A 12,134-nucleotide genomic window follows, 5' to 3' on the forward strand; every position below is an offset into this window, starting at 1 on the left:
TGACTGTTACCATGTGTATTATCTGCCGAAGGAGGGAGGAGGAATAGATGGTTTTCAAACCTAGTGGTCTTGAAATTATATAGTATTGCTGTTAAATAATACATTCATATTAACGTAAGGCTGTGAATCACATGAGAATAATCTTATCAATTTGCAACTTGCACAGGAGTAGCATGGTTTATGAACATGATACAGTGGCTGATAATCTTAACACGAATGCAGTTTATTACAACATACACAACAAAAACAGGCTTTAAATGTGATTACAGTATCTGTTAAAGTGTGAAAATGAAAGCCCCTACGGGAGTTAAAGCAAAACCATAACTAGACAAAAGAATACCATTCCATTTTAAATGCATCCAACCGGTCTTCCTCAGTTGATTAACATCTGAGCCATCCTCCATAATAACGGAGCGCACTCCATCTGCTGGGAGAGACAAGCATGCAGCGGGAAGTCCACTCCCATTGTATATGAATAACGAAGTATTGGTAAAATAGCTTATTATACGAATGGTGCTCTTGCCCTGATTTACAATGAACCACCCCAAACATTACACCTGAATGGTGACGTACTCTATGAGAAATTAGCAAACTCTGCTATAATGCCATGTCCCTTCCCAGTGTTTTTCCTGCTAAGAATTTAAATAGGCCCTTTGACCCACAGCCTGCAGGCAGTTCAGTCTTTTCGCCACCAGGTCGAGCACAATCATATTCACGGGGGAGAAACTTGCCTGCAGAAAACTTGGTTCTATCCATATCTGTAAATAAAGAGTGAAATAGGATTGAATTGATGCTGTGAGACATCCTATAGTTCATTGCATTAGGGGGGGGGGAGGCAGCAGTCACCATGTTTAACTAATAAGATGAGTGATTCTCACTCTAGGTAGTTTAATAGCTGAAGTACACCACGGAAAGGGGGGGATATTAGAAGCTATCTTTGCATCTCGGCCACCTGCTGGCATTAGCTCTTCGTAAAAATGTGTTCTTCTGAATCATTTCTGGGCAGGAAATGCCAGTGACGAGTGCATGTGGCGTGACGTGACACTGGGTGGCGTCTTCCTTTGTTGGAGATACTGAGGGTGCCCTCCTCTTCGGTTGAGAAGATGCTGACACGTTTTCTTTTTTTAAGTCACAGAGTTAATCTTTTTTTTTACTACTCTGATGAACAAACGTGAAGCATAAATGTCGGCATTACAGGATGACAGTTTTCTTCTTCGATCGCAAAGCCGACGCCCCAAAGTACCGCTTTTTCTTTCCTCTACAGTTATCATCCCTAGAATCAGTTTTTTTTTTCTCCCCTAATGTTTCTCCAATCCTCGTCTCTCCTTCCTGCTCCTCCTCAGTTGGACAGGAAGTCTATGGAAGCCCGGACGGAGCGGTTAGACATGACGTCCACGGCCGCCACTTTGATCTCCGTGTCTCCGAATTGCATGGTCGCCCTGATCTCTCTCCTCTCTGGGCCCGCCCCTCCTCCTCCTCCTCCCCCCCTCGCTCCCCCCGGCACTGGGAGCGGTTCCGGTAGGTCCAAAGTTATCGTCCCGCACTTCCTGACCCCGGGGTCGGTGATGTAGGCGGCGTCCTCCGCCGAGCTGCAGTAGATGTTGATGATGATCTTCCGCTGGCCCAGGCGAGCGGGCGTGTAGCTCCGCCTCACCACCTCGCCCAGGGCCACCGACTGGTCGACGCACACGAAGCGGTCGAGGATGTCGGTGCACCACTCGCGGCCCTCCTTGACGAGGAGCTTGTCGCGAGGGTGGCGCCCCTCCACGAAGCGGTTCAAGACGCCGACGCCGTAGATCAGGGGGCACCGACGCACGCGGACCTGCGAGAGAGAGAGAGAGAGAGCGAGAGGCTGTTAAAAAAAACAAAGATGTCCGAGAGCTGCCCCTGCTGCCCCCCCCCCCCCCCCGAGCACCCACCACGGTGGGATCCAGGCCGAAGAGCACGGCGCCCTTCAGTATGGTCAGCCCGACGTCGTGGGGGATGATGATGCGACACGTCCGCCCCACCGCCCTCTGGACGGCTCTCTGCAGCATGGGCGACTCGGCGAACCCGCCCACCAGGAAGAGGAAACGCACGCCGCGCACCTCCGGCTTTGCCATCAGCTCCTCTGTGAGGGGGGGGGGAGAGAGGTTGGAGATGCACACTCTTCGGGGGGGGTTGTACGTTTAAGCGTCTTTGTGTGTTTCTCACCAATGTGTTTGACGATATTGATGATGGTGGGCTGGAAGAGCTCGTTCATGGCTTCCTGCGTCAGCCGCAACATCCCCTGGGACGACCACTTCACGATGTTCATACTGACGCACACACACACACACACACGAGAGACAGAGAAAGTTCGCATCTTCAGTGTTCCACGTAAACACAATCGATCCATCGTTTGATCGCCCAGGGCCCACTGTGCGGGGCTCACTTGCTCCTCCTCAGGGCGGCCTCCACGCTCTGCCCCTTGTGCCTCTTGTAGAAGTCGATGAAGGAGAAGGGCAGGGAGATGTTGAGGGCGTTGGCCCTGCCCGGCGCCGCCGTCCGTTTCCTCGCCTCGAACGCGATGGTGAGGTCCACCCAGGCCGCGGGCCGCTTGGCCTTGAAGCTCAGGATGAAGTCCTCGCCGAAGATCTGGCACAGCATGGCTTCGAAGGCCAGGTCTACTCCCACGGCGCCGTGCGGACCGCCTGCAAGGAAGAGGAAGTTTGGAAACCTGCGCAGTGTTTTTTGTTGTTTTTGTTGGGTGTGTTCTGGCTGATTGTGAATGTGTGTACCTGAAGCCTTGTAGAGCTCTTTGAGGGTTCCCTGTGGCTGCTCGATTTGATGGACTGTCAGGTCAACTGTTCCTCCTCCGCAGTCTGCGACAATGTACCTGTCACCTACACAAAAAGTGCAGGAGCACGCACAACTCAGGGCCAGGAAAGACTTTACACAGCCGTAGGAACATGCTGTCTCACCCCAATTTGCAGGGGTAAATGGAGGACGATGTCGCTTCACTTTTGTGTGGAATGTGTAAATGAGTGTGTGTATTTGGGTGTCTCCCCTGAAACACTTCCACCAGCAGAGCCTAAACTTAATCAATCTCCAGTCTTACAGCGATCAGAGCTGGAAATGTTGGATGAGAGAATAAAATGCAAAACGGGGACGGACTCTCGACTGCCAGAGAGTGCAGATGGGGAGAGTCCCGTGAGCTTGGTCCCTCGTGTGTGTGTGTGTGTGTGTGTGTGTGTGTGTGTGTGTGTGTGGACAGGAAATGGAGCAGAGGGTCAGCAAGGGGCGCGTGGCTCTTTAGATCGTTGTCATGGTTCAACAAAAAGAAAATAGTGTATGTAAAACCCCAGATATGGGCTAGTTCAATTGTCCCTTCAGCAAAACTGAACACAACATAAACCTACACATCTTATTAGGACCATGTTCTTGCATAAATTAGTTCATTCTTGCAGCATTAGAATATTTGGATTTCATTTTCACAACGGTGTAAAGATTTTGGCTATGGGGGGGAAAAGAGCAACCACGCTGTACTGAGGGTTATTAGACATGAGAGAGCGGGGGGGGGGGGCTGCTGCCAAAAGTCAACTAGCCAGGGTTAAAAGTCAAAACCATCAATATCTCCGACATGTGGGGTCTGTCTGCCCCTCTTAAACACACACACACACACACATGTACACACAAACACTGTAGCTCTTACCAGTCTGTAGCTCAGACCACAGCTCTCCGGTTCCACTCTCCACCAGGAAGGTCCTGCTGTGTCTGGATCGCCTCAGCTGCTCCCTCGCTGCAACAAGCCAACAGAAAGTTGAACATGCACAGCTACACAACGTGCAACGTGCATACACACACACACACACACGTTTGAAATAGCTTCTGTCATTAAATCAGATCAAACTGTCACAGTGAGACACAAGATAATAGTTGAAATGCGTTTCCAGCGAAAAGGTATGCAGTTCTTCAGTGGCATAGGAAACGTTTCTGGGTCCCAGAGGCCCAAGCAGAAGTTCTTGTACCCCTGAAATGTTGCTCCGGGCCCCTCTTTTCTCAGTATAAACAATTCAACAAGAATGTATATGGACTCTCTCCAGCTGAGGGCCCCAGGAGGCATCATCACCTTTTCACCACCTTGCTCTGCTCGCATTCAAGCATTTTTTGTCTTTTCTGTGAAAACATATAGGTTCAGCTTTTGCTAAACTAATGCTTAATAACTTCTGGCTCAAGCAAGAGAGTTCCTTTTCATCCCAACGAAGATAAAGGTTTGTTAATTTATTCTACAAGCCAAGTTGCATGATCTAAGTAAAATACGAAAAAAACAAGGCCTCGATGTTTACTCATGGCAAAAGTAATTTGTTTGAAATGCCCACACAACTTTTTCTTCACTCTCACATGTAATTTCCCCGACTGGCACCATGGATGAAAGCCAAAGAAAGCAGAACACACCCGTAAGACATTGGGCAGAAATACAAAACACCTGACAGCCTCTTTGACAGACATAAGGGCCTTAAAGTGGTCAACATTTTAAAGCAACGAAAGTGGGCCATCGGGAAAAAAAAGTAGTATTTCTTTGTCTAGCTTTTAATAACACAAACTCATTGCCTTGTTTATGGGGAAGCTTGATGTCATTGTGTGTGTGTGTGTGTGTGTGTGTGGGGGGGGGGGGGGAATAGGTTTATTACAAGGCAATTATCGAACAACAACGACTACATTTTCTTGAAAGCCAACACTACGCTTAAGGCTCTGGATTACGCCGGAGGTAATGTAAGTCAGTGTGTGTGTGTGTGTGTGTGTGTTTCTTTAAATGGGAGTGATGAATGAAATGCAAGTCTGGAAACCATTTACATGAAACAGCAGAAAAGAAAGTGTGTGTGTGTGTGTGTGTGTGTGAGTGTGTGTGTGAGAGAGTTAACGACTCCCTTGTGCTATCTTTGGAGCCGAAAGGTGGTGCAATAGAAGCTAAAGATAGTAAAAGCCATGACGGCCGTGATGCCAAGTGTGCATGTGTGCGCGTAAATACTGTCTGCCTGTTTGTGCGGTTTCCCGTGTCCTTGCACAGTGTGTCGACCTGGCAAACAGAACGTTGGAGGGGGAGGGAATGTTTAAAAGACAGAAAGAAAAGAAAGAGAAATGAACACGAGTGAAGGAGAATGACAGACCGGGAGGGGGGTGAGATCATAGTCTCACCGCACCTTGTTCCAATTACAATATCCTGAGCCTAGTGTGTGTCGTGTGTGTGTGTGTGTGTGAGTGTTCTCTGTGTGCGTGGCATTCACCGCATGTCTGTAAGCGGGCCCGTGCGGCGGAGTTTGGACCGCATGTGTGTTCGCTGAATTGTCTTCTTTGCTGTAAATCAGCAGCATTTTCCTGTTGCTGCTTCAAACACAACTGTTTCCCCCCCTGCAGCTTTTGTGTAGTCATGACAACATGTCATGTTTCCACTTAGTCCACGGCCTATTCCTGGAAAGTTCTGAAAAGTGTTTCTGGTTCTGGAAATGTTTTACTATTTAATATTTCTAAATCCTCTGTAATGTAAAAGAAGTCGCTTTTAACCAAATCCTACAGAGAATCATCACCCTACTAGGCAGTTCCTCTCAGCTCTACGGAGGGTTTCAGCGTCGTTCTTATTTTTTCTGGTTTTAAGTTTACTTTCTCTGCTTCCATCATCAAACTCAACACATGTGCACAACAAAAAAGCACCGACAAACCCTCTGTACGCAAAGCCTAGAACCAAATGACTGATAGGTAACACACAGAGTGGAGCACTTAGAGCTAAATGGGGTGTGAATGGGGCGGGACTTACATTATTTGGATAGAAAAAAAAAACTCACTTCAAATGCTGATTTTGATTTGTATATTCTGGGTGTGTACATAGTGGAACTGTCTGCATACACGTTTGCCAAATCTGTCTTATGTGATGATAACAAGCCAGTGTTGTATTTATAGCTTGCATCGTAGTTAAGTTCTCCCCTTGCATATTTATGTGCACAAGTTCCTACTTTGGACTTTCCATCAAAGAAGCAGATATTCTCATCTTTGATGATTGATGCAGAAGAGTTTCAATGGCCATGCTCTGCTCTCACATGCATCAAATATGGCCCAAATATCTTTGCAATAATTCATTGGAAAGCCACACTAACACCAAACACATATTAGAAATAGAATCTGGAAAATCTGGAAAAGAGCCAGGTCATCTGAGGAAAAGCCACAAGTAGTATATGTTTTCAGATCTCACAAACACAAACAAACCGAGTCGCTCCTTTGCATAAACCACATTTTACCAAGGTGAAATTCAACAACATTTCCAGGAACACATGGTGGTTTCATGCTTATGCGCATGAAAAAGTCAAAAACACACACAGAAAAAAGTCTACACACAGAAAAACACACTCTCTTCACTACCTTGTCTAAAGCTGGAGTCCAAGGGCCGGGACCCTTCCAGATCAAAGCCATTCGTGATCGGCTGCAAGCTCAGGTCAAGCACCTGGTGGAGGCGGAGCTTACGGCAGTAAATGGACGCAGCTTCGGGCTCCAGTGCGATGAGGAGCTGCTCAGGACAGTCGGGGGACACCAGACCGGCCTGGAGGACACAAGACAGACAGAGAGGGTGAGAAACGTTGAAGGTCACTTTGAGATACTAAAGGGGCTGAAAAAGGGAAAGTTAGACATGGCGGTACTGGACAAAGGCCACCCTCAAAAAGATCCATCATGCTCTCTGACATGCATGTAGATACTGCTGTGGTATGTATATACACATGCTAAGCATCATTAGCAGAGGAGAGTTTATACATGAGCACAGTCTTGATGTATTAGGTGTAAAGTTAAGTGGCTGGAATGATGTGTGTGTGTGTGTGTGTGTGTGTGCGTGTGCGTGCAGGGCGGGGGTCTGGACACCACTTCCTGTGTTTGTATGCCGGTCTCCCTCATTGTTCACTTGTGATGACCTCATCACCAGCAGGAAGCACACACACCCCGACGGCCTCAAGCTGGGAGCCAGCGCAGGGTGTGTGTGCCTTTATGGCAGTGTGTTTGCATCAGATTGTTTATGTATATACCTTGGTGAGTGAAGGGCAGATGAGAGATAAAGGGGTGAAAACCAGTGTGTGTGTGAGTGTGAGATAATTTGAAAATTGAACAGAAAAAAAACAAGAATAAGCGTGGCATTAAAAGGTAAACGTTGCACAGCCGTTTCTGTGCTCTATTGCATTTGTAATGCAAAAGTACATATTCACTCTCTCTCTCTCACACACACACAGGTCGGTACATTCTCATCGATATACATTGTGAGAGGACCCGCTGCATTCCTGTCCACGTACGCACACTTCCTACAAGTCCTTATGAGTTGTACAGCATAGCAAATATGTGTGTGTGTGTGTGTGTGTGTGTTTGTGTGTGTTGATGAGAAGATATTTAAAGAGGATGGAGTCAAATATGCAGCGTTAGGAGTTTGAGTGTCTGTCTATGTGTGTTTATAGTAAGTGATTAAAAAAAAACCTGTATCTCTTAACTTTTCATGAAACAGGGTAATTAACAATAAACGTTAGAACAGAACAGAACATATTTGTAGCCTGTTTCATAACAATGTTTTGATGCTTGGATTCATCCAAATGTATGTGAGGTCCTACCAGGTAAGCGGCCTCTCTCATGAACTGTTTGGCAGGTTGTCTCCACACAGCGGGGACGGTGATAACCCATCGGACGTCTTCTCCCTCCAGCACGGATGACGACTGGTCCTTCACCTCCTAAAACCGGATCAATGAAACACTTTCTATGGTAAAACGATCAAAATAGTTATGAGGTTCAATCAAAGCCAGACACAGCAGCAACAGCAACATTCATATTCATATAAACACCTTGACCCACCTATAAACCATATGTAAATACATCTCACACACACACAATCAAGTGAATAAACGTCTCCCTGTGAGGCATCATACTGCAATCATAAACGAGGGCTTGACAGTGCACCTTTAGAGCGTGTTCCCTGAAGAAGTGCAGGGCATGACTGAAAACCTCGATGGCTCTGACCCGCCGCCCGTTGACCGCCTCCAGCTCTGTCTCCATGGTGAGGTCCTGCAGGAGACAAAGCCGCCAACACTCAAACACTACAGCAAGGACAAGTCATCATTTCAAAGTGGATCCTTCAGTTATTTTGTATAGCACAGGTTTGGGGACTTGTGGGCAACTAAAGGATAGCCATCCAGGTTTTTAGTTGTGATTCTAGTTTAAGCACCAAAAAACACTGGAGCCTACACTCCCCACAATGCAGTGCGATGCAAATTGGCTTTATTATTGATCTCTCTTACACTTGTGCTGTGGATCTTCATCTTGAACTTATCGAAGTACAGCCAGTGGCGGGCCTCCTCTGGGTCCAGGTCGTGGTAGAAGTCCCGGGCCGCAAACCCAAAACTGTGGAACCGCAAATCAGGAGTCAGCAGCAGACAAGTCGGACTCTTCTGATTGGCCACCCCAGGGTCGCCACCTTCCCAGCGCCTGCAAAAGGAAGGGAGAAAACAATGTCACGGGTAGCCAATAAAATGACAGAATTGAAGTGAAGCCAATACACCCAGAAGCTCTTACTTCATCATGTGAATGGCGTCTGAGTCCTCTGTGAAGCTGAACGCGTAGCCGCTGGAGGTCGTCCCAAAGTCTATCGCCACGACAACTGAGAATGGACGCAACATCCTGGGTTTGACCTCCACCATCTGAAAGGGAGCGTTTGTGTGATTGGTAGACGGTGCTGATAGGAGAATATTTCTTCATTATTTCTCCTGTTTGACAGATTAAAACTTCTCATCTTCTCTCCTCTCATCTCTGCTCCTCCTTCAGTGCTGAAATGTACAGTATATATTTCTTTACCACAGATTGTAGTCTGTATAGGGGAATGCGTTAAGTCTACGCTTAACTTTAAACTCTGAGTGTAAGTGTTATTATAAACCACAAATGACAGTGCAAAGTAGCTGTGGGTTTACAGGTCATGTTTGGGAGCTAAATATAAAGGCATGAGGTGGATATGGGATTGGGTGTGTGCAAATGTCTGTGGTGAATGTGAGTGTGTGAGCGTGTGTGAGTGTTTGTGTGTATTTACCGGTGACGGTGAGGGGGTGAGGGGTGTGATGCCACAGTCATTTCTAGCTCTGGCAGGCGATGAAGGGGCTGATAAGCGATCACCTGGGAATGAATGGAGAAAGAGAAAAAGGGTGAGGAAGATAAGGTCAAATGTAAGGGTATACAGTGGTGTCTTACTATTCAAATCTCATTATAAGCATAATTCAGTTTTGGGAGAAGTGTCACACAAACTCCACTGGAAAATGAACAGAATAGCCAAAAGAAATGTGTGTTTGAGGAGAGATATGTAGCCCCTCTCTTATCACAAAGAAAGAGCCATATTGGACTGTCATTAACTGCCTCTGCCTGCATGTAGACAGAGTCTTATTTTCCCTGAACGGAAGCTTTACAGTGAATGTCAAAGTGAATGTTTTTCCTTAACTGGAATGACTGGAATCTGATAAGAGTAATTTAACCAAGTGGGAGATGGAGGTCAGCGTGTTCATACTTCAGAAGATAACCACTTTGGCAAAGCTGCCATAGCAACCTGGCATGTGTATATCTCTTACCAGGTAGCTGCAGGTCTGGCTGCAACATGTCAGCCATCTTTACAGGAGCCAGGTTCTGTGGAGAAACACACCAACACTAAGATGATGCAAACTGAGTAATGTAGGTCTAAAACAAATACAATGCATGAGTGTGAGAGAGCAATCTGGACACAGCAGGGATATTCCACAGCTAGGAAGGGGAAGGGAAGAAGACACACACACACGCAACCCTTTTTTCAAAGTACACTTGAAATTCAAGTTTGCAGCTATTTGACTTCTCAGAAGCCAGAGGAAGATTTCCGGTCTGCCAGACACTAAATCTATCGATGTTATATGATGTTAAATTATATATCTTTTTTGTTCGAGGTTAAATAAACAACAGAACCTGTAAGAGTAAGAGAAACGTTTTAAGTTGTCTCCATGTCGGCTGTATTTTCCCCAGCACATGGATTTACTTTGTGTGTGCTGGTTTACATTGGCTTGTGTGCGTGTATGTGATCTGAGCCAAAAGCAAACTAAATAGAGGAGTCTAATGAAACAAAGCTGTGTTTGTTTGAATCCCGTTCTGTAAGTGTGTGATTGAGAAAGTGAGAGAAGTAGAGTGTGAGATAGTTTGACTTTTTGTTGCATACATACTTGTACATGCAACATCTGTTTTTATTCAATGTGCTCGAAAGCATTTGAACATTTTAATATACTGTTGTGCACTATTGTGCATTTGTGCATCACTGTCTTTTCTTCACGGTGAAGGGATCACTGTTTGATGATAAAACCGGCGATTGAATCTCCACATCTCTCCTCAACTTCAACTCTCTTGCACATACTTTTTTCTCCCCCACTCTTTTGCCCCTTGCCCCTCAATTTTTCTTTTTCTTATTTTCTTCTCTCTTTCTCAGACACACGACTTAGAGCTTGCAGGGGATCAGCAAAACAAACAACTCAGGCTCCCCCCCGAGACAATGCATTAGGGACAGATTGCGCAACACCTTCAACTTTTATGCATCATTAACTAATTGAGCTCTCAGACTTTTAAGTATAGGGCGGCTTGAATGTCAAGTCGGGCTTTTAGTGCCGATCGTCATGCAGCTTTGACAGTTCCTAACACAGCCAGGAATGCAAACATTACAAACATGACAGTTTGTTGTTTAGGAGTGAAGCAAAAACCTTAAAAGAGATCGGGCATTCAGGAGATCATGAGGTTTCTGATTCATGCGCTCCTCCAAAACTGCTTGTATAAAAAGCATTGAACCGCCACAGGACAGAGTGACAATCTACAATTATATGTGCTTTGAATCTTTACTCACTTCTTTGTGTGCTGATGCTCCTTGTTCAGTTTTCACCTCTCTAAAGGGATTCCCCGGCGCCAGAGTCCAAGGTTTGGAGCAAGGGAGGGAGATGGAGGAGAAAGAGCAGGAGGAAACAAGAGGTGGGTAGGATGCACTGAAAAAGAGAAATAACTATTTTCCTTCTTCTTCTTCTTCTTTGAGAAAAGTGGAACTTTCCATCTTAAAGCTGTAAGTTGGATTTGTAATTCTGACTCTCTGCAGCTGAACTCGCTGCCTCTTGGCTCAACGCAGGAATGTGAGTGGTGACCCACACACACACACACACACACACATGCACACACAGTTTGGAAGAGTGGGAGGGCTGTGACAGAGCATATAAGTGGAATGCTGGTGGATTTACCTCACTGGGAAATTGTGGCGTGTCTGTATGTGTTGGAGAGTGAGGGGGGAGTATTCCACAGCAAGCGGTGCATCAAGTCATGTTGCCCTCTGCGTCTCCTCCCACTCCTCCATATCTAGCCTTCCTTCGTTTAATTATCTCTTCCTGTCCTCCTCTTTGCTTATCTTTTCATCTCCTCACATACTGTCGCTTTGTTTTAATTATTTTTTTGTCTCCTTACATTCTTTGTCTTTTCCCCTTTACTTTCCCTGTTGCTGCCCCGTTAACCTTTTCATAACCTTTATATACAACTTTCTAACTTTGCAGACAAAAGCAGGAAGCTTACAGGTGTGTTTTGTCAACATTGAACAAATTATGATTTTTTGTCATTGCAAAGATCTGTACCACCCTCATGCCTGAGTTTTATCCACGACAATCATCGTTTGATATTCAAACTATGTAATGCATTTGCTGCTGTCTTACCCATTACATGTAAGCATCTTCCTGTGCTTTGTGTGTGTGTGTGTGTTTTCAGATGTGTATGTGTGGACCTTGAGGTCCACATCGATCCTGCAGGGATCTGATTTCTCCACACTAGAGCTGTGATTGAAAGCATACATTAACCCCCCAGACACACACAGACACACACACACACTGAAACTTGCTGGCCCCGCTCCCAGTAGGCAGAGGAAGTCAGACCTCTTGAGTATTTGAAAAAGGCCTCTGGTACATATATATATATATACACACACACCCACACACACACATCCACTCATTCTTCTTACCCCATCAGATTTCCAAATCAAATTAGTGTGTGTGTGTGTGTGTGTGTGTGTGTGTGCGCGCCTGGAAGCCATTACCTGGCATGTCTCCCATACCTTCCCAAAAACTAAGAGGCCCCAT

General features: G+C 46.1%; 1 protein-coding gene across 1 annotated transcript; it reads right to left on the reverse strand.

Moving 5' to 3' along the window:
- Positions 1-11,208, reverse strand: hspa12b (heat shock protein 12B). The gene is made up of 14 exons (XM_037478965.2): positions 10,871-11,208; positions 9,588-9,642; positions 9,059-9,141; positions 8,551-8,675; positions 8,277-8,463; positions 7,939-8,043; positions 7,596-7,712; positions 6,373-6,550; positions 3,674-3,760; positions 2,760-2,864; positions 2,414-2,672; positions 2,194-2,297; positions 1,920-2,110; positions 1-1,822 (listed from the first exon to the last, which is right to left on the reverse strand). Exons 2-14 carry the CDS (start codon positions 9,622-9,624, stop codon positions 1,340-1,342), a joined length of 2,061 nt encoding a protein of 686 aa, XP_037334862.2. The 5' UTR covers positions 9,625-9,642; positions 10,871-11,208; the 3' UTR covers positions 1-1,339.
- Positions 11,209-12,134: the final 926 nt, after the last annotated feature.

This window comes from Pungitius pungitius, chromosome 1, assembly GCF_949316345.1.
Source record: "Pungitius pungitius chromosome 1, fPunPun2.1, whole genome shotgun sequence".
NCBI lineage: Eukaryota > Metazoa > Chordata > Actinopteri > Perciformes > Gasterosteidae > Pungitius > Pungitius pungitius.